The 22,916-nt window shown below is 33.8% G+C and overlaps 6 protein-coding genes across 6 annotated transcripts in view; 2 read left to right on the top strand and 4 right to left on the bottom strand.

Moving 5' to 3' along the window:
* The first annotated feature begins 3,856 nt into the window (after positions 1-3,856).
* LOC18011280 (RING-H2 finger protein ATL78) lies at positions 3,857-4,706 on the top strand. Its single transcript, XM_006393222.2, has one exon. It carries the CDS (start codon positions 3,905-3,907, stop codon positions 4,544-4,546), a length of 642 nt encoding a protein of 213 aa, XP_006393284.1. The 5' UTR covers positions 3,857-3,904; the 3' UTR covers positions 4,547-4,706.
* Positions 4,707-8,010: 3,304 nt separating this feature from the next.
* LOC18011279 (putative inactive histone-lysine N-methyltransferase family member SUVH10) lies at positions 8,011-9,622 on the bottom strand. Its single transcript, XM_024150646.1, has 3 exons — positions 9,307-9,622; positions 8,649-9,260; positions 8,011-8,288 (listed from the first exon to the last, which is right to left on the bottom strand). Exons 1-3 carry the CDS (start codon positions 9,620-9,622, stop codon positions 8,011-8,013), a joined length of 1,206 nt encoding a protein of 401 aa, XP_024006414.1.
* A 5,497-nt stretch (positions 9,623-15,119) lies between these two features.
* LOC18011272 lies at positions 15,120-15,639 on the top strand. Its single transcript, XM_006393219.2, is given in 2 exon segments — positions 15,120-15,361; positions 15,364-15,639. Coding segments are annotated over 2 exon segments (234 nt in total). The 5' UTR covers positions 15,120-15,165; the 3' UTR covers positions 15,402-15,639.
* Positions 15,640-17,220: 1,581 nt separating this feature from the next.
* On the bottom strand, positions 17,221-19,158 carry LOC112082842. The gene is made up of 4 exons (XM_024150397.1): positions 19,054-19,158; positions 17,937-18,782; positions 17,776-17,850; positions 17,221-17,702 (listed from the first exon to the last, which is right to left on the bottom strand). Exons 1-3 carry the CDS (start codon positions 19,056-19,058, stop codon positions 17,844-17,846), a joined length of 858 nt encoding a protein of 285 aa, XP_024006165.1. The 5' UTR covers positions 19,059-19,158; the 3' UTR covers positions 17,221-17,702; positions 17,776-17,843.
* Positions 19,159-19,584: 426 nt separating this feature from the next.
* LOC18011171 (proline-rich receptor-like protein kinase PERK7) lies at positions 19,585-22,706 on the bottom strand. The gene is made up of 7 exons (XM_006393218.2): positions 22,030-22,706; positions 21,085-21,696; positions 20,913-20,999; positions 20,740-20,810; positions 20,446-20,667; positions 20,198-20,359; positions 19,585-19,977 (listed from the first exon to the last, which is right to left on the bottom strand). Exons 1-7 carry the CDS (start codon positions 22,679-22,681, stop codon positions 19,693-19,695), a joined length of 2,091 nt encoding a protein of 696 aa, XP_006393280.1. The 5' UTR covers positions 22,682-22,706; the 3' UTR covers positions 19,585-19,692.
* An 83-nt stretch (positions 22,707-22,789) lies between these two features.
* Positions 22,790-22,916, bottom strand: part of LOC18011241 (putative inactive histone-lysine N-methyltransferase family member SUVH10) — a 1,815-nt gene continuing 1,688 nt past the window's right edge. The window contains exon 4 of the mRNA XM_024150645.1: positions 22,790-22,795. Within this exon, the coding sequence (XP_024006413.1) occupies positions 22,790-22,795 (6 nt within the window). The remainder of the gene's footprint in view (positions 22,796-22,916) is intronic.

Raw genomic sequence — 22,916 nt, 5'->3', positions numbered from 1 at the left:
ATGACGTGGAAAGTAGCACCTATTTTAAATTACTCATTCGTATAGATTCAATATCTTGGTCAACTTATCACATATAACCGATTGATCTTTTTATTTATATCTATTCATTGTATCTAGTTAAGACAGTAATATTATCCCTTAATGCTTTTACCAGTTTTACCTAAAATATTTATTAACAGAAAACATAAAAATCTTTTTTTTTCCAAATATAAACAATCTTTTATCTGTAATTATTTTAACATAAAAAATTTTAAATAAATATACTAAAAATATCAAATAATATGAATTGTATATTTGTACTTATATTCTTACCTTCCCAATATTGCTTTTATAGATAATATATGAACAATTTGTTCCTAACTTTTAATATGATTAGTCAAAAAGCATTCCTTATATTGTTGTCTCATTAGGAATATTTGCCTAAAATATTTATTAACATAAACATAAAAAAAAAATCTTTTTCTTCCAAACTTAAATAATATTTTCTATATATCTATATTATTTCAACTTTTTAAAAAATAATTGAATGGTTTGAACTAAATATACTAAAAATATCAAATAGTATGAGTTGTATATTTGTATATATATTCTTATCTTTCAAATATTGTTTTTATAAAGAATATATGAACAGTTTGTTCCTAACTTTTAATATGATTAGTCGAAAATCAGTTCTTATACTGTTGTATCATTGTTATACCAAATTCATAATATATTATATCATCAATTTAGATAAAAACTAAAACGTGAGCGAGACACAAAAAAAAAAATCAATAGTACAAAACTACAAATTATGGTTAATTTGAGATTATCTTCTATGAAAAAAGTTTCTTTACAATTCATAAAAGCCACTAATAATTTCTTTTTTGCCACCCCATTACAATTTCTGATCGTAAATGAACTTTTAAGTATGAAGGAGTACTTGTTGCAGCTTTTTCTCATAGTCATGGGCTTATCCTTACGCATACACTCCAGTCGAATATTATATAATTTATTATATAACCCATATAATTCTGATTCACCTAGATCTTCTCATACACTTTTGGAAACATAATACACAAACCCTAGACACTTTCCACCTACGTGTCCATGTCTTGGTTTGGTTTTACTGAAAGAGTATTTGTAACATCCCAATTTTTGGTATATGTGAAGAGGTTTATAAAAATTGATTTGGTTATCTATGCCATTAAAGTGTACTTATCTTTTCGGGCATTGATCTTGATAGAACTCCAGAGTTAAGGGTGATTGAGCTGAGAGCAATCTCCAGATGGGTGACCTACTGGAATTGGTTCGCGGTACCGTATGAGTGAGGACAAAGCAAGAAAAAAGATCACGTGATGATCGCAGGTACAGTAGACAAGTCTTACAAGCCTCCCGGAATAACGCACTGACCGTCAGACAGTGATGAGCCCACAAGTCTAAAAAGAAATCAACCATCTGACAGTGGTGGACCAACATGCCTAGAGAGAAGGCGTTGGATTCACTGTGAAGGGCGGTTGGTGGGCTAATAGGCTTAGAGAGAGAACGTTTAGGGTTTAGGGTTTAGAATTGAGACGTTCAGAGTTGATAGCCAGTCCAGATAAAAAGCGGAATCGAAATCTCATTGTAAATGATAGCCGATCCGTCTGGTTCTCAGAAGGGAATGCGGAATCAGGGTCTCACAGTATTTGTTTTTTAAACCTCAAAATACTACTATAAATGTCCAGATATATTGAAATCTAACGAAGTTACATATACCATTAAACATAAGAAAAAAAATTCAGCACACATGTATTGCCAAAGTAAACCCATACATACTTCGTGTCTATATGAGACTTAAAGTAAAATATATTACCCAGCTTGTATAGCAGTTATAAATGAAATTTCTTTTCTGCTTTTTAGCTAATTTTGGATCTGTATATATATATAACACATGACATGAAATATAACCCTAACTATGGATGTTTTAAAAAGTATCATTGTATTATAAATATTTAACCCAGTTACATTAATTGATTTGATCATGTTGAATTTCAATGAAATAAAGCAGAAGGAGCAGAGATATCTACAAAAGTATCATTTTACTATAAATATTTAACATAAGCGAACCAACTACATAAATTAATTTGATCATCTTGAATTTCAATGAAATAAATCAGAAGGAGCAGAGATATTAACAAATGTCTTATATGAATTAAAAACATATAAAACAAAATTAATTCCTTAGGGCCCGCATAAAGTCAAAGAAACGATTCAGTATCATATTCCATTACGTATATCATTTTTACCAATGGAAGAGTATCGAGTCAGTTTCAAGTGAAAAGTGAATACGTATCAAATCAAGAAACTATGGCAAATTAAAATTTTCATGTTACCCTTGCAGAAGCCATGGCAAATCAAAATTTTCATGCTACCCTTGCAGAAGCCATGGCAACTAAAAAAAATATCAATTGAAAAGTGAATGAGTATCAAATTAAGATATTCCAAACAAAAGATCATTATAGCATAAACGATAAAAAGTAAAGTTAATTTGCTTTAAAGATGGAACCAAACAAAATGACCACCATCTGTTTGTACCAGTTATTTGTAACATAATGGCACAGACAAAATAAAAATAAAAACAAAAGGAATCCATTTCCGAGTGAGACTGATGGGAAAAGATAGAAAAGAGGCATCCCTTGCTGTGGAACATCAACTTTTTATCCCCAAAAGATACACAATATAACCCAATCTAATGTTTCACTAAACCAACTAACAGCAAGTAGTAAGAAAAAAAAATGTTCTACAGAAGCACCTTTCAAAGAATCTTGCTTTGATTTGGAGCTACAAGAAAAAAAATTGATACTAGATTCATGTAGATTTCCCTCGCAATTTGCCACCAATGAAAATTGATACCTCAAAAAGCTAACAAAAAGAACCATTTTCTATTTGTTCATCCGTGGGACCAATTGCTTTAGCTATGATTTTAAAAACAACGGCATGTAAAGATAAAGAAAGAAAAACTGTTTAGAAAAAGAAGGAGGTGGATACTAATGCTATGAGAGTGATCTTTATCGATAAAAGTAGCCTTTAACAAGATTAAGTGGGAGAGGCTTTGGCCTTTTGGCTTACTCTATGGACACCTTAATTTACTACGGATGGGGTGGATTCCTGTTTCTCAAACATAAGTGGAATTCGCTAAATGGAAATATTCCAATCCGTACACCTTGAAAACCACACAAGATCAACAAAAACTTTTAAGATCCACCATTGTTAAAAAAATATATACCAAAAAGGGAAAGAAAATAAAAATTTTAATCAAGCCTTGCTTAATTTTCTATATGAGACACTAGATCAAGGTGATGCCTGAAACTACGCCAACTCCTTTATCGATGATACACATATCACTGGGACAGAACTGTCTAACGAAAACTAATTAGTTAGTATCAAGAAGTTCAAAAGAAGCCTCACAAAAATCTATCTTCTTCAACACCATAACTGAAAAAAGATATGTTAGAAGCCAAGGCACAGTGAGATATTATCTGAATGTTGTGCTCCTATGTCAAAGATAGGGAAAGTTCATGGCTGCTCCAGTTAAAGCTCATGGGTCCCTGGAAGCAATTCTGAGAGATTTGATTTGCTAAAGCCACAGCCACATGGCACTACCATTGCAGCAACTGGTATGATGGACCCATTTTCTATAACAAAGCATTTTAAGCTGCAAATTATTTAATAAAACAAGACACTAAAAGTCAAAGACCTTATTGTGGGCTTGATCTTTATAGTTTATTCAACCAACCATAATTAAGAAAATGAAATTCATAAATATATAAAAAACTATTCCTCATTATATATCTAAAAGATAAAGAGAAACTTTACCTTTACTCTATATAAACGAGCTCCAACAGAAACCTTGAAAACCACCCATCTATCTTTGAACTAATTCATCATGTCAACTGCCATTTCCTTTCCCACCATAAAACCAACTCATATCTTCCAAGACATTCTTGTAAGTTCTTACTCAAGAAGATTACTACTAGATCAATCACCAAGTCCGGCACCGTCCCCATATGCAGCTGATAACAACTTTGATGCAAATGTTGTTATGGTCCTATCAGTCCTCTTATGTGCACTCGTTTGCTCACTTGGACTCAATTCTATAATAAGATGTGCCTTGAGGTGCTCCAGTTTAGTACCATCCGAAGCGGGTGGCAACCACGCAGCTCGCTTGACCAACACAGGTGTCAAACGAAAAGCCTTGAAGAGTTTCCAGACAGTAAGTTACTCTAGTGATTTGAATCTGCCTGGCCTAGATACCGAGTGTGCCATATGTCTCTCGGAGTTTGTATCCGAAGAGCGTGTGAAGCTGCTTCCGACATGCCACCACGGATTCCATGTCCGGTGTATAGACAAGTGGCTCAGTTCTCACTCGTCCTGTCCCACCTGCAGGCACTGCCTCATCGAGACCTGCAAGAAGATCGCCGACTGCAGCCAAACAAGCTCGTCAAACCCTACTCAACAACCTCAAGACAGCATCATCGTGCAAATAGCACCACTAGAACCGGAAAGATGGATAAGGTGTTTTAGGTGAGCTAGTAAATTATATATAGTAGCAGTTAAGTTCAAAACCGGATTAAACTACTATGTATTTAGAATTTAGTCGAGATCACAAGCGGTCCACATTTGAAAACAAGTTTAGCATTTTCACTCTAAAGTTGTATATATTACGAGAAAATGTCACTTTCTTCGTATCTCGACCTCCTAAATGTTCACAATTACAGGGAAAAATTTAGATAACAGCCAACTTTATCAAAACCTGCAAAACATCACATTGGAAAACGAAAATATATTATAAAGAAAACTCAGAAGTCCAACGTGCATGTTGATGAGAGAGCAAATGAGATTAAACAATAATTCAAGGTGGTGGGCAACTAAGAGAAATGTCTCAATCAGTAGCATTAAGAAGTTTCAAGGCTATAAAAGTCAGGCTCTACCACTAAGCTTATTTTTTACTAATTATCATACGGGTTAATGCCCTTTTTAGTGTAAAGCATATAACTATATAATGTAGCCTTCCACAAGTAGAAGGACCCTTCTTGTATTGTTGTTATTGAACAGCTTAAACTGTAGCCTTTGATTAAAATGATCATCAGGCCATATACAATGTACTAATGTAATCCACTGAAAAGGAAAAAGACAGGTTACAGTTATAAACAAACGGCATAAAGTGTCCGAATCCATCATACGGTCCAATGGTTGTAGAAGAGGAGTAATTAGAAGTTTTTACAGAATCATACGAAGAAAGTGACAAAAGGAGATGAGTAACCACAATAATTCAACAACTGCCATTTATGTCAAATTCATATATATCAAGATCAAGATCATTTTCACAAAAATTCATGGAAATTGGATTATGAAGAGCTGCAATCAATCACTTAACACTGATAAAGCAGTAAAATGTATACAAAGCATCAAACAATGGATAAGGTCCCATCACTATATCACCTCTATGTAAAAAAACTTAAGCACAAGCATCAGAAAAAGATGCTACAAGGGAAACAAAAGAATTTTGGAAACAAATCTTAGGTGTAGAACGGCAACGCAACGAACAGAATCTCGAACCCTAGATACCAATTGGGCATCAATCAAAGTAAAATATATCCTTGTTGTTAAACACATTACTCCTCCTTGGGATCAATCAATGAACACAAGTGCTTTCAAATCATTGGTGCTGAATCTGGATGCAAAATCAATAACATCTCATATATCTAGATTTTTTAGATGCTAAAAAACTATAGTTTGGATGCAAATCTAGCATCTCAAAAATCAAAAGACTAAAATATTTTTCACTATAACATATCCATAATTATCTTTAAAAAAACAAATTTCGCTAAAACCGCATAATCACAGCACCTTCCCCCCCCCCCTCTCCTAAAAAAAAATTCTTGGTTTCCCACAAAAAACCGCAAAATCTCATTTGTCCACGAAACCCATAAAATCAAGTTTTCCCGCCAAATCTGTAAAATCTCGATTTTCTCGCCAAAACAAAAAATTTTTGATGTCCCATGATAACCCGCCAAAAACTCAAAATTTTGTTTTCCCGTCAAAAACAAAAATCTTGTTTTTCCGCCAAAAACAAAAATCCTGGTTTCTTGTCAAGAACGAAAAATCTTAGTTTCTTGCCAAAAACTCAAAATCTTGATTTTTCGTCAAAAATGCAAAATTTTGATTTTTCGCCAAAAACATAAATCTTGATTGCCAAAAACTCAAAATTCTAGTTTCTCGGCAAAACACAAAAAAAGTTTCCCCGCCAAATTTGCAAAATCATGTTTTCCCGCAGAAAAATGCAAAAAAACAAAAATTTCATGTATTTTTAAAACTTAATTTGATAAAAATATCACTTCGAAACAATTTCAAATTAATCTAATATAAAGCTAATCTGAATATAAATAAAAAAAATGATAATTCAAAAATATGTCATTTTAAGTCATTTGATATATTTTGCATTTTAAATTCACAAACGAACAATTTTGTATCTAGACATAACATCTTGATGCAAAAACTAATTTCCAAAAATATCTAGTTGCTAAATCTAGATGCAGCATCTAGTTCAAATTTGAACAGAGCCTTAGTGTTTGTACAAAAAAACTATTAAAGTTTGATAATATAACCTAAACATTTGTTATTCACCAAATCTCATATTTTTCTATCATTTAGCATTATTAACATTCCAAAACACTTAAGCATTTTCTTCATGCCAGCCCCACTTATACGGAAAAGCATTTGTTATACTTATATCTTAAAACTAGGTGGGACTCACACTAAGCGCAGTGTTGCAATAGAAGTATAATGAGGGGATTTTTTAGTAGAAAATAATGAAAAATGAGAGGATTGATACTGAATTTTCAAATTTCTCAACCATAGATTCAGTATAACTACAAAGTGTCATAAATAAATGCTTAGATTTGTTAATATGGCCATAGCTATCGTATACATCATATATATATATATACTCAGTATTTGTTAAACTAAACTTAAACTTGGAGACGTATCATACGATATATAGGTCTCAAAATATAATGCTACTCCATTATGTGTTTTGGCAAATAAACAAGCTATAATCAAATTTGTAAATTCTGCCACAAAGCTTTTTTGTAACCATATGTTTACTAGCATTACAAGTTTACAACTATTTTTTTAGATTTATGCGCAAGAAATATATAAAGTTTGGTTCATGAAAGACAGGCCTGGTCCAGAGGCTAGGCAAACACTTAAGACTACCATCTTTATGGGTCACCTAATTCGTTTTAAGTTAATAAGCTATCAAAATGGTCATAATTACTAAAAATAAATAAGTATACGTTCACAAGAACAAGAAAAAGAACGAAATTGATTCTTTCTAAAATCAACCAAATAACAGAAAAGCAAGCAATATATAATAGACAAACTAAAAACAAGAAATAACATCAGACATTTAAAAAACAAAAACAACAACTAGATAAGAGAATTTTTTTTAAAAAAAAATAGAAAATATTCATAGAGTATGAGCTCCGAGTTCGGTTTTGCCAACAGTCTTTTTCTTGTTTGAGAAAACCTGATATAAGCAAAGAGAAACAAAGTACCATATCATATAATTATGCTTAAAATATGCTTTTCATGGTCAAGTATTGCTGTGAGGAAGATTTCAAGAGCGAGTAGGCTATCTAAACACAATACATCCTTCATTATGAATATTTTGGTAAGAGAGACAAAATAGTTGTAGATGGTGAAATTGTGGGTTAACTGGACCTTATTTAACTAGACTGAGTTTTTATCCTCCACACTAATAAAGAAATACATATTACCTACAATACTAATAAGAATAAAATAATATTAATAATACTTAAAATGGTTCTTTAAATAATATTATAGAGATTTTTGATCAAAAAAATAATAATAATAATAATATAGATATCTTAATGTATTGATAACAAGAGAAAAAAAAGACATGCAAGTTTAGAAGAAAAAAAATTAACAAAGAAATTCTTAACATAAACAGGGAAGACAAGAATATCATCAAAATGAGCCACTGCATTTCTTTGATCTACATAGACAAGTTTTCCTCTTCCCATATCCTGTAAATGCTCCATAATCATACGTCAACTCCATTAATGGAGGAATATGCTTTATAGCGAAACACCCAATGTGAATACACCATACACCCTTTTCTTCACGAGAAATTGGTTGCCACATAACGTTGGGAGAGCAACTATGGTTCATAAAACGAGCCACATTTCCTGATTTCTTTGCACTTATCAAAAACGGTATAGCAGGACGACTAATCACCTCAGAGACTTTCTTAGAAGCATCTTCACCTACAAGCTCAGGTTCATAGTTCCATTGAAACGATTTAGAAACCCGTGAAGAATCAAAAATATAATCATCTGTCACTTCATCACCTTGTTGTATAATATCACCAGCAAATTCACAGATGAAACTTCCTGCTCGAATTGGATTTAAAGACCTTAAACCCCACCCACGATCCATCGTCTTAAACACTTCTAAACTGAATTTCAGACCAGTCCCAATCATCTTGTTTTTGCAGTCATTAGAACAAGGACAAGAGTCACCGCACTCATAAATCATTGATCTACGGGTGACTAAAACTCTATCAACATAAGGTAACTCACCTCCATTTCTCTGAACGCAAAGGCAATCATCCCTCGAACAACAGGATTTAGGTCGACAAGTGCATAAATCAACCATAGGTGGAACATCAATGACTGTGTGCTTCAGAGAAGTGATATAACTAAAAGAGGAAGGACCCTTCTCGTCATCAACTTCATTCACCAGAGAAACCTTTAGATTCTCAGCTCCATTAGAGAGATCTTCAAGAACAAGACCTGGTCTTGTAACCAACTCTTTCTTCCATTGCTCTATCGATTTCCATAGTCCAAAGGCGGGTTTCTGATCAGCCTGCCTCACCAATCTGAATTTGAATACCTTGAAACCACTTGAACTTTTCTCTTCCCACATTTCTGTGATGGAATAAAGCCCATCGTATATGTATACATTACCTTGCGACCTTTTTTCATCTTCCACGGCTCTTATAACCCTTACAACACTTTTTTTCTTCAGAGCTTCCTCTAACGAAAGATTCATCCTATCAAGCTTCTGATCAGATTCTTGACCACCAAACCCTGTATAGATCAAGCTATCGGGATCTTGAGCTTCGTCAGCATTCTTTCCCGAAGAGACAACACTAATAGCTAATCTTTTCTCCTCTCCGCTGTCTTCAACTTTCATGAAGTTAGTACCAATGGGGACTGCATGTAGCCCCACAAAAAGTGCGTAGAGCTGTGGAAACCTCACCTCGGACATTCTTAACTTGGCTCAGACGCCTTCTTACAGCGTTGAATCGCATCATCAAGCTACTCACAAGTTCATCGTTTCCGGTTTCTTGATTTACTTTATTAATACTGCCTTGAAAGAGAGGAACCCATTTTATCAGTCTGTCACTCTGCTTCGACTTCTTGGAGTTTTGCGAGCCCTTAGGTCGGCCACGTCCTCTTTTCAACGGACCACTACTAGGTCCAACATCAGCAGGAGAATTATCGTTGTTAGAGGCGTTTTTGGTGTTAGGTTCTTCTCCGCCAGGAAACTTGCGGCTCCCTTCACCTCTTTCCATTGCAAAACTCCTATCATTAAAAAGTAGTTTTGTTATCGCTTTGAATTGAGCAGAAGCGTAAATATGGTTGATAAATACATACAGAGAATTAAGAACTCATGTTTCTCTTCAAGCATAAACAGAAAAATTAGTTTAGTTTGTGATCAGTTATTATCATTATATTTGTATTAATTGGGAGTACAAACGTCTAGGTTTTTGGTTTAGCTTAAAACGAACTAATATTAAACATGTTACACTCTTGTTCTTTTGTTTTATTTTGCCAAATACATTTCCAATTCCAAGTTTTATACTAAATATATATTTCACATCAATAAACATATGATTTTAAAAAACAAAAATAAACAAGACAATATTAAATGCATAATAGATCGATCAAGGAAAAGAGAAAAAACAAAATTTGAACTTTTTGCTAAATTTTGTTTTTGAAATATTTGTTAAAAAAACAGTATTGATTGATTTACATAAAAAGGAAAGACAAAATTGGCTACTATAAAACAAGAAGTGAAATGAATTCTAAACAGCAATAAAATATGAGATTCAATTCCTAAATACAAATAACTTCAGTTCCTACATCAATCCGGAAAAAAAAAATTAAATAATTAGATAGTCAATATTTATATAACAAAAGAGAGAAAATTGATTAGAACTAAGGTTTTAAGAAACGAAAAATCAAGAGAATAGAAATGGTTCAAAATCTTTTTGTCAAACACGGGTACGATGATATAATATGTCTCGTAAAAAAAAATCAAAGTATGGAAACAACTAACTTTCATCTTTAAATAAAAACTTATGTTTTAACCGAAGAAACTGGATTTTAAAATTAGCATTAAGTAAAAATAAATTCTTAGTCAAACGATAAATACAGTATACATCACAATACAAACATAAAACAATATATGTATAGATATTGATTTAGAGTAAAACCTCAAAAAGAACAAAATTAATTAATGATAAAACTTATATCGGATCATATCATACCTTTAGAAGAAGAGGACTACGATTCAAAGAAAACAACAAGAATCCAAGAGGAAAGAAGATGCAAAAGCTTATGAAAGTAAATATTTGAAATAGTGAAAAAAATATTATTAGCTGTTTTTTGTAAGTGTAAGAAAAAATGTAAAGCGTGCAACCCTTATTTATAACATTTTGAAATGATTCTATATCTTTTTATGCCTTTTGGATCAAGATTGGAGGATCTTTACCGTCTAAATCGGATACTCTAAAATCAGGCAGATTTGTTTCCTTTTAATAACTTTTTTACCAAATTTTTATTAATTAAATAATATAAATTTAAAATTGAAATTAATGTTTTCATTGACTATATTTCTTTCTACTTTCTATTACTTATATACCAAATTTGTATTTTAAAATAATTATAGTCAAATAGGTTAAACTTTATTACTTTTTTAATTAATTTTTTAACTTTTTTAACTTGAGAAAATAAGTAAATAAAACTCTATTTGACTGTTTTTTAATAGCTCAACTGGTAAAGATCTTAGACAAAGCCTAGAGTTCGCTGGTTCGAGTGGCTTTTGGGGCAAAACTAATATAACGTGTTGTAGTTTCGGACCTGGAGAGATTACAAGCTTCGGCCCAAAACTTCCTGTTAATCCGAAAACAAAAAAAAAATTCACAAACCCTACATGTAATCCAAACTTCTAATAAATTAATTATAAGTTACAACATGATCATCGTTCGTTTGTAAATTTAATCTATAAAAGTATAATCAAACACACACACAAAACTGTTGCCTAAGTTACAGTTCAGCATAACCTCTATTTAATATATATGGAAAAAAGTTGCATTAGAAAAAAGAGAGAGAGAGAGAGTCATTTTTCATTTATATTGGTTTCTTCTAGTAGGTATTATATACTGGTGCTTTCTTTTTGAGTTCCAACTCTCTTGTTGTAGTTATCATTATTGTAACACTGAAAGATTATTATTTATCAATTTGTTTGTAAAACAGAGTTACAAATTTATATGTGATCCGCTTTATTGTCTAAAATTTACGATAGAAGTATAATGAGGATATTTCTTCGTAGAGAATAATTAAAATGAGAGGATTGATACTAAATTCAACTATCCCAACCATAGATTCAGTATAACTACAAAGTGTCATAAATAAATGCTATCGTATATATCATATATGGTAAATGCTAAGTATTTGTTAAACTAAACATAAACTTGGGAGCGTATCATGCGATATATAGGTCTCAAAACATAATACAACTCAATTAGTGTGTCTCAAAACATAATACAACTCAATTAGTGTGTTGGCAAATAAACAACCTATAACCAAATTGTAAATTCTGCCACGAGGCTTTTTCTGTAACTATATGTTTACTAGCATTTCAACTATGTTTTGACATTTTTTTAGGTTTATGCACAAGTAATATACAAAGTTTGGTTCATGAAGGATAGACTCAGTCCAGAGGCTAGGCTGGCTCGGCAAACGCCTAGGGCTACTGTTTTTTTTTTTTAAGTTTTTCATGGATCACCTAATTAGTTTTAAGTTAATAAGCTATCAAGATGATCATAACTACTAAAAATAAATAAATAATTATACGTTCAAAAGAACAAGAAAAAGAACGAACAGAAAAACAACTGATACATAAAAAATAAACTAAACATATAAAATAACATCAGAAACTTAATAAACAAAAACTCGATAACAGAAATTATAAAGAAAATAAAAATTCTTCATACCGTATGAGATCCAAATTCAGTTTTGCCGACAATTTTTTTGTTGTTTGAGAAAAATACAAAGAGAAATGGAGTACCATAGCATATAATTATGCTTAAAATATGCTTTTCATGGTCCATTTTTGCTGTGAGGAAGATTCCAAGAGTGAGTAGACTATCAGAACACAACACATCCTTCATGGTAAATATCTTGGTAAGAGAGACAAACTAGTTGTAGATAGTAAAGTATAAGCTGACATAATATAACGATTTAGGAAAAAAATGCATAGGAAAATTTTTTACTAAAACTGCATAATCACAGCTTTTTTGCCTTATCAAGTCTTCCCCTACCCCCTTAAAAATGAAAATCTCGGTTTCCCACCAAAAACCGCAAAATCTTATTTTTTCACGAAAACCATAAAATCAAGTTTCCCACCAAATCTGCAAAATCTTGATTCTCTCGTCAAAACGAACAGGGCCTCTATTTTAGGATTATTAGCTTTTGCATCAAGATGCTACATCTAGATATTAAATTATTCGTTTGTGAATTTAGAAAAATAGTTGGATGCAAAATATATCAAATGATTAAAAAGGGCATATTTTTGAATTGTTATTGTTTATTTATAATTAAATTAGTTTTATATTAGATTAATTTAAGATTATTTCCAATTGATATTTATTATCAAAAATAATTTTTAAAATACATGAAACAAATATTTTTATATTTTTTTACGGAAAAATATGATTTTGCATATTTGATGGGGAAATTGTTTTTACTAGAACTTTGAGTTTTTGATGGAAAATCGTGATTTTGGGTTTTGGCGGAATTTGAGATTTTGCATTTTTGATGGAAAATTGAGACTTTTTTTTGCAGGAAACCAAGATTTTTATTAAAATCAAGATTTTGTGTTTTGGCGGGAAATTAAGATTTTGCGTTTTGGCAAAAAATTGAGATTTTTTTTGTTTTTTTTGCAGAAAATCAAGATTTTTTATTTTAGCAGGAAATCAAGATTTTGTGATGTTTGTGGAAAATCGAGATTTTACGTTTTTTGAAGAGAAATCGAGATTTTTAGTTTTTGGCCAAAAAATAACATTTTGTGTTTTTTTGCGAGAAAACGAGATTTTGCGATTTTTGCGGAAAATCGAGATTTTACGGATTTAGCATAATTTTTTATTTTGGTAAGAAATGATTTTTTGACTAAAAATAATTTGTAAAGATAATTATGAATATCTTATTGTGAGGAGTATTTTAGTCTTTTGGTTTTTGAGATGCTAGATTTGCACATATAACATTTAGGCCATGTTCGGTTTTTGATCTAAATGTTGTATCTAGATTTTGCATCTAGATCAGCATCTTGATACAACATCTAGATATTGTTTGTTTTGGAAACTAGGTTTTGCATCAAGATGCTACGTCTAGATACAAAATTGTTCGTTTGTGAATTTAGAAAAATAGTTGGATGCAAGATATATCAAATGACTAAAAAGAACATATTTTTGAATTATTATTTTTTTAATAAGTGATATTTATAATAAGTGATATCAAACTAAGTTTTAAAAATATATGAAAAAAAATAATTTTGCATTTTTTGCAGGAAAACATGATTTTGCATATTTGACGGGAAAAATTTTTACTGGAATTTTGAGTTTTTGATGGAAAATCAAGATATTGCGTTTTTGGCGGAAAATCGAGCTTTTGTGTTTTGGCAAAAAATCGAGATTTTTCTTTTATGGCAGAAAACCTTGTTTTTTTGTTTTTGGCGGAAAACAAAATTTTACGTTTTTGCGGGAAACCAAGTTTTTTGTTATTGGTGGGAAATCGAGATTTTGTTTTTTTTGGCAGGAATCAAGATTTTTTATTTTCGGCGAGAAATCGAGATTTTTTGTTTTTGGCGGGAAATCAAGATTTTGCGTTTTTGGCGAGAAACAGAGATTTTTCGTTTTTAGAAGGAAATCTAGATTTCTTGTTTTTGGCGAGAAACCGAGATTTTTGTTTTGGCTGAAAATTGAAATTTTGTATTTTTGATGGGAAACCAAGAAATTTTTGTTTTGGCAAAAAATCGAGATTTTTGTTTTTGGATGGAAAGCGAGAGTTTTTGTTTTTGGCGAGAAACCGAGAATTAACATTTTGGCGGGAAATCAAGATTTTTTTTGCGGAAATCGAGATTTTTCATTTTAGCGGAAAATCGAGATTTTGTCATGTTTGTGGAAAATCAAAATTTTGTGTTTTTGATGGAAAATCGAGATTTTGATTTTTTGGTAAAAATTTGAGATTTTGCGTTTTTGACGGAAAAACGTGATTTTACGATTTTTGCATAAAATCAAGATTTTGGAAAAAATAGATTTTTTGGTTTAGCTTAACTTTTTGTTTTGATAAGAAATGATTTTTTGACTAAAAAATAATTTTTTAAAGATAATTATGAATATGTTATAGTGAGTAGTATTTTACTCTTTTGGTTTTTGAGATGTTAGATTTATATCTATACTCTACATTTTTCAGTATTTTAAATATCTATATTTGAGCATTTGCATTCAGATTCAAGTTAGTTCTAAAGTGTCTAAACGAATAATATTTAAGTATTTACATTTAGATGCAGGTCTGGATGAAAAAACAAACAGAACCTTAAATGTTAGTTTTAAAATGTCTAAACAAACAACATTTGAGTATTTGCAGATGCAAAAACGAACAGTACCAGAGAAAGCTTTTGTGGGCTTATCAATTGGGCCGTATCAACGAAGATGAACTTAGAAAAAAAATGGGATTATTTTAAAAATGAGTTCAACTAAAAATATTCCGATTTCTGAGGTTATTCTAGAAACCTAAGAAAATTTGGTATCGCAGCCGCAGCAGACGGAGAGTAATGGCGAGCACTTCGTCGTCTTCCTCATCTTCTGCTCGCGAATTCGAAGTTGAGAAGGAGATTAAGAGGCAAGAGGTTGCAATAGATGAATTGAACTGTCTCTCTTCTTCTCGTAGAGTCTACCACATAAACGGGAACCTCTTCTTCCTCACAACCGCGGAGAAAGCGAAAAAGAATGCGCAAAAACAACTCGACTACCAAAATCTGAAATCGTCAAGATTCGTTCGCAGACATAACTGTGGAGCTTTTGTAGTTGCTTAAAAATCCAAAGGTTCTTCTCGATACAGAGCTTACCTCTCTCTATCTCTCTATTGCTTCAACTTGTTGATGTAATGGAATGCTATATATCAATTTTCATCAGTTTAGTATGAAACACTAAAGAAAGATCAATTTCGTTGAATTGGTTGCAGATATCTTGGATTTTAATTTTCTAAATCAGCTATTCTGATAATAAGTTCCTTTAATTACCTAAGACTAAACCCTTGTATTGAGAATACTGGTTCTTGCTCTAAGCAAAAGTCTTTGCTTTTGCCTTTGTAGATTACAAATTTTCAGGACATAGTTGCAAAACACATTAGACACTATATTTGTTGAAAGACAGACATAGTTGCAACTTCGGTTTTAGAGAAATCTTTTGGTTTCTTATCACTCATCAGAAGATTATTAGCACAAATTTAAAAAGGTCGAAACTTTAGAGATTGATTTAACTTTTATTTCCATTCTTGTTCATCTACAAAGCTTACTCCATTCATAGCTGGCTACTGATTAATCGATACAGAAAATCCAAGTTTTCTCATGAGAAAAACCTAATTTGACTAACACATTAAACCTTCAAACTTGAAGATTTTGTTGGGCCACCGAAAAACTTGACGGAACAGTAAAAGGTCGTAACGGAACAGTAAACGCCGGTTAACGGAACAGTAAACGCCGGTTACATTTTTCAAAACGTGTGTAAATTTCATTAGTTTGGTAATGGAAAAATGTTTTTTAGTAATTAATAAAATATTAAAATTAATTAATTAAATTAAAGGAATAAAAAATAGAACAAAAGAAATCTAGATCTCCGAATCGAAATAAAATTCCCAAATCAAGTTTGGGTTTAGGGTTCATGAGTGTAACCCAGAAACGAAAAATTACCAGAAATCTGTAAATTGGAGATTAGGGAAGATGTAAATCAAGACAAAGTGACGAAATATTTGGGTTTAGGGGCGCAAAGTACAACGAATTAAGGATAGAGGAGGTAAGTTAATTTCGGTCCTCTTTAGAAAAAGTTGAATTTCGGTTTCGCACCAGGTAAATGTTGCTTCCATCGTGATAACTATGGTTCATGGAGGTTTGTATTCAATTATTTGTAGATGGCGGATCATGGTAGCTCATCAAAGAGTGTAAAGAAGGATTAAACACTCGTTTTGTGTTACTGTAACGAGGAAGCGAAAATTGTCCAAGCTTGGACTGATACAAACACTAGACGGAGATTCTACACTTGTAGAGGACGTAGAATTGATAACGGATTTGAGAATTGTAAATTTTTCCGTTGGGTTGATGTTGAGAAGCGACACGGATGGCAACATCTTGCTTTGTTGGAGGCCAGAGACATCATTCGAGAGCAAAAAGAAGAGATTAGAAATCTGAAGCAAGAGTTGTCATTCAGGAATACGGTTAATGTGGGAAAACCGAACGATGTATTGACTCAGCTCAAGCAGTCTCAGGAGGAATGTGAAGCTCCGAAGCAGGAAGTGTTGGTTTTGAAGGAAAAAAGCATTGTACAATACCTTATGTCTCTGGAGTAGTTTAACTTATTTTCATGGTATCTGAATCCAATGTTGTTAGTAAGTATTGGTTGAAGACAATGTTTAACATTCAATGTTTTTGTTGTTTGTTAAAAAATTCTCAGATCCAATGTTTTTCAGTGAAGACATAGTATCGGTTGATGTTATATTTGATTAAAGACATTGTCTTTGTTGTTTGTCAGAATTTACACACACGATAGAGAGAGCTGATAAACAAGTTTACCAAAGTTGATACACATCCAATAGAGCTTAGCAATGTTTAACTCACCAAAAAAAAAGTCTAAAACAAGCCACATCCAACAGAGCTGATAAACAACCCAAAGTTTAACACACCAAAAACAATGTCTACAATTAAAGCTGATAGATAAACATGTTCACACGAACTTTATAGCCTAAAACAAACTACTGCTGCACATCTTCTAGTTCTCCTTCTTGCTGGTTTTCTTGAGTGTTTTCTTGAGGATGTGTGTTTAGGTCAGATCAGTCATACACTCTATTTCCAAATACTTCAAATGGTCGATCTGTGTATGGACTCCAGAATGTTCCACAACCGTTTGGAATGTAAACAGCAGATTTCTTTACCTTCAGTGGTCGCCCTCTTGAAGGTTTCTTGACATGTGGTTTGACCTGAGCAGATGAAAGTGATGGTTCTGGAGCACTACATATCACAGGCGTCTGCGAGCTTGATTCACCTGCTTGTTGGGAAGCTGTTGAAGAACTTGTAGCCTCTCTAGTTTTTTTTGCTTGCTGCAAGATGGAAGAAACATTTATCAGTCGGATCATTTTCATTCTTTCAAAGTAACGGTCATGAGAATCTTACCGGTTGTGAGCTACTTCTTGTGGCTGGAGTCTTTCTTACTCTTGGCTTTGGTGGAGGCTTTGGATGACTCAGAAACTGTAAACAGAATACAACATAACTAGTAATGAGTAACCATCGAAGATCTATCTAAAGTAATGAGAGACAAAAGCCATTAATAATACCTCACTCGGTGGTTTACAAGGTCTACCACGCCTGTTTTTTGGACCTTCCACAACAACTGGTTCTTTTTTGCTGCTTCTCTTGCATTTGCATCCTGTTCATCAGTATTTTTATATGCTTCTCTATCAGGTACAACCATAGAACCTTCCTCAAATACTGACTGAAAACGATCATCATTAGCTCCATCACCAGCATCTAAATATACTTCATCTCCCTCATCAACCAGATTTGTGTTCTCATTTCCTAAACCCTTTGCTGCTCCATCACCAGCATCATTCGCATCTCTACCTTCGACCATATTATCATCAAACTCAGCCTCACCGTCAGCCTGATCTTGATCTTCACCCTCAGCTTCATATCCTTCATCATGTTTTTCATCCTCAGATTGCTCAGGTTCTTCATCTTCTTTTGGCCTCTCGACATCTACATCACTTTCAGAACTGAAATTTGGGTCCTCACCATTTTGAATATCTTCAAGTTGACTACTTGGTAGCAGATGAATGATTGCATTCTCGCTATTTTCTGAAATGTCATGTTCCACATAGATCTCAAGCTCACATGAACTATGCCCCAACATAACCAACGGAAACATGTCTTCGTCAGAATCATCAAACACATAGTTGACTGTCCTCATCTCTTTCCCAGCCTCTTTATACCATATGAACCTAATAGGAGCATGCAACATTGCTTCAAGCTTGCAGAAGTCAACAAATATTTTCCAAGTAATGTGTGATGCTTTCCAATTCACGATGTGAGAGCCCAGTTCTCCTTCGTAAGTGTAATCTTCATTTTTATTCTTCATAAACCCACCAAAATGAATGGTGAGTTTGATTGCTCTCTCTGGATTACTGTAAAATACGAAAAAATCAAAAACGTAATGAAGCAGAGAAAATTTCGTAGAGGAAACTCGCATAAGAAATGTCATGTGCCATTTGAGAGAAGAAACATGAAACTAAACCCAAATTTTGAATATCAAACCCGAAAATAGACATAGAAATCAAAAGTAAAAAAATTTCAAACCCAGAAATCAAAACACGGCGAAAAAAAAGAGAAGAGAGAGAGTTGAGAACGAAATCGAATCCATCGGACATACGCAGAAGAGAGAGTTGAAATCCTTACCTCATCTTGACTTGAATGCATCCGATTCTTCCTTCTTTACGTTCTATTTCTCTCTTTCGGTTTCGAACCCGAAATTTGACTCAATTTGGGGATTTTGACTTCAGTTTGGGAATTTTGACTCCTATACACTCGACATAATAATATATTATGTCAAAAATTCATTTTATTTTATTAATTACTAAAAACATTTTTCCATTACCAAACTAATGAAATTTACACACTTTTTGAAAAATGTAACCAGCGTTTACTGTTCCGTTACGACCCTTTACTGTTCCGTCAAGTTTTTCGGCGGCCCAACAAAATCTTCAAGTTTGAAGGTTTAATGTGTTAGTCAAATTAGGTTGGAGGTTTATTCTGCTAGTGAAAATCTCTAGAGGTTTAAAATGCTACCTTTTATATCCTTCGAAGTTTAAAATGCGATTTTCCCCTTTACTATTTTTAGAGATATGAGAAACTTTATACCTAAGCCACATAGGATACAATAATTAAAAAGTTAAAAAAAAAAAAAATTGGTATTTTTCTTTTCGAGTCTTAACAAACAAACACATTTAACGGTCACATTTCCGGACAAAAAGACAATATAGATATTTTGATCTAAACCTTTTGATAATTTAGACCATTTGGTTTATATATATAGTTTTAAATCCCACGAGTAGAAGTGGAAGAAGTAGCTTTGTTGGTGGCATGCATCTCCTCGCTGCTTGAGGACGACGGGTCAAGCCCGTACTCACTCGTGCCACCGTATTCGCTACTTGCACCGTAATCACGACTGTCCAATGTCACTTTCCGGAATTTCCTCATCTCTGCACCATACGTGCCCGTCTCATAGTCCGAGCTTCCGTCTCCTCCGCTCGAACCCTGCCCCGGTTTCACACCTTCGTTTAAGTCATCCAGCGACGCATCACCCTCCAACGTCCGAACAATCTAATGAAAAGATTGCAAAAAAGGAAAAAAAAAAACGTTATGTATGTGGGTTACAATACAAATACATTGTAAATATAAGTTATTTCAAATAAATTGTAACAAAATATCTAGTAGGTCAAAATCTTTAAACCGATTTGGGTCAAAATATCAGTGATGAAATGATTTTGGCTGACCAAATTTTTAAATTAAAACCTTGCATGATAGTCAGATATATACTTACCTGACTCATTTTAGGGCGGCGTCGACCAGAGTGCCTAACGGCTGCAGCAGCACAAGCCACCATGCGTGCCATCTCATTAGGCTCGTAACGGTTCTCAAGAAATGGATCAACCAATTCTCCATATTCTCCACCCTGAGCTGCGTTCATGCATAATGGTCTCGCCTGCGTGCCAATGTAAAAAATAATGTTTACTTTCGTTTTTGTTTTGAGTTTGAATTAATATGAATGTACAAGTAATATAGACTCACCCAATCGACCAAACTGTCTTCCATATCCCCACTTAGATCAACAGGTCTGCGTCCGGTTATGAGCTCAAGAAGCATAACTCCAAATGAGAAAACATCTGATTTCTCTGTTAATTTTCCACTCGATGCATATTCAGGAGCTAAGTATCCGAATGTCCCCATGACTCTAGTCGACACATGCGTGTAGTTGTCTTGAGAGAGCTTAGCCAGACCAAAATCTGCAACCTGGAGATCAATTGAAAGGAATGTTATGGAGAAGATCGTAGAAACAAAAAGGTCAACTAATTTAAAGCATACCTTGGCTTCGAAGTTTAGATCAAGCAGAATGTTTGAAGCTTTTATGTCTCTATGGATGATTTTAGGATGACCTTAACACAATTATCAGACAAAAACATATAAATGTCATTTTTCTTGGGCTTTGATTTTAGTCATAAGGCAAAAAAAAAAAAAAAGAAGAGAGGTTCACTCACAATCTTCGTGTAAATATGCAAGTCCTTTAGCTGAGCCTAAGGCAATCTTGAGTCTAGTAGGCCAATCCATCACAGTCCCACTTTTCCCTATAAATTCCATTGATTTAGTGACAACGTAAGCTATTTAAATATATACACAAGAACACTATAAAACTCATCATTAATTACATACCATGAAGGTGGAACTCAAGTGTGTCATTAGGAAGAAACTCATAGACCAACATCCTCTGTCCTCCTGAATTACTGCAATATCCAACAAGAGACACGAGATGTCGATGATGAACTCGGCTAATGATCTCAACCTCTGCCTGGAACTCTCTTTCACCTTGTCCACTTCCCGCTTTAAGGCTCTTCACCGCGATCTCTTTACCGTTAGGCAAGATTCCTTTATGAACATATCCAAACCCGCCTTGTCCTAACAGACGGTCTTTTGAGAAACCTTGAGTTGCGGCTGCGAGCTCCTCATAAGTGAATGTACTTTGGTTAAATCCCAAAGCCACTGCAGGGTGTGGCGGTGGTAGAGATGGAGCGTATGGACCTGATGAGAAATTTGAGCTCATCTCGCCGCTATTGATCACATTTAAGCCTCCTCCTGACACTGGTGGTGCAGGTGGCGACGGCATTGGCTGCCAGTTTCCTGGAGGTGGTGGTGGCGGCGGTGAATTCACCCAGTTTGTTCCCATTGATCCAGGAGGTGGAGGTAGATTCACAATGTGATCATTTTGGTTGTAATGTTGTTGTTGTTGCTGTGTAGCAGCACTATTGAAATACTGATCACCACCAGCTAACATCAACCAAATAAATTATGAGATGTAATTTAAAAGTTAATACGATTCAGAGACTTTGCAGAATTTTCCTAGTTTTTTGGGTACCAAGAAACAAAAATTTACGCTTTTCTTGGTTAACAAGAAAATAAGTAGAACTAGGTCAAACTAAAGGTTAAGCAATGATTAAGGTTCATGGTTTGTTTATGAGATGGTGTTTGAAAGTGAAGTGTCGATTCATTTGGATCATCTAATTTCTTGGCTAACAAGAAACAACATTCATGCTTTTTTTCATGGCAAAAAGATTCTAACGGGGTTTGATTAGGGTTCAATGTGGTTTTGTATATACGTACTTTTGCCTGCAGCGAAAGCATTGCTTCCGTAGTACGGCATCTGATCAAGCTTTGATTTCTTCTTCTTCTTCTTCCGCAAACAACAGACGCAGAACAATATCATGACAAGGAACAGAAGTCCAGCTGCAGCCACAAGTCCTATAACAGCAGCCATGTTCTGACGATCGTTACTTGACGAATTCGAGCCACCGTTGCTTGTAGGAGACGCCAGCGATTTTGGTGGCGACGGTGAGCTATGGTCAGAAGTCTTGGAATGCGGTGGAGGAGGAGGAGAATTGTTTCTGCCTCCGTTGCTGCTACCATCATTTCCTTTGTCATTTTCGTTGTTATTGTTGTTTTCCTTGCCATCTTGTTGCGGTGGGGGCGGTGAAGGAGGAGATGGTGGAGATTGTGATTGTGATTCAGACGGTGGTGGTGGAGGCGAAGAGGAAGAGTCATTGGAGGAATTTTCCGGCGAAGGAGGAGGAGGTGATTCTTGTTGTTGTTGTTGTTGGGGTGGAGGAGCTAGAGGTGAAGACGGAGGAGGAGGAGAAGGTGTTGTTTGATTGTCTGAAGGAGGAGGAGATGTTGTTTGATTGTTGGAAGAGGGAGACGACGGAGAAGGGGGAGGAGGTTCCGGCGGTGAGTTCTCCGGGGATTGCCCCTCCGCCATAATCTCTCTCTTTCTCTCTCCGGTGGTTTTCAATCCGAAGTAATTGTGAGATGAAACATCTAACACCCAACTCTGTTCCTAGGAACAAGGAAGCTCTTTTTTTTTTGTTTAATTCTATTTTTAAGAAAAGTTGGAATTTTTTTTTGTTACATCTATATTTGGGATTTACAGCCTAGGGAAAAAAAAAAATTTGCAACTACCATTTTGTTTTTTTTTAAAAAAATTGGTTTAGAAA

The sequence above is a fragment of the Eutrema salsugineum genome, unplaced genomic scaffold (genome assembly GCF_000478725.1).
Source record: "Eutrema salsugineum unplaced genomic scaffold, Eutsalg1_0 scaffold_7, whole genome shotgun sequence".
In the NCBI taxonomy this organism is placed as follows: domain Eukaryota; kingdom Viridiplantae; phylum Streptophyta; class Magnoliopsida; order Brassicales; family Brassicaceae; genus Eutrema; species Eutrema salsugineum.
This window is presented reverse-complemented; position numbering and strand designations above follow the sequence as displayed.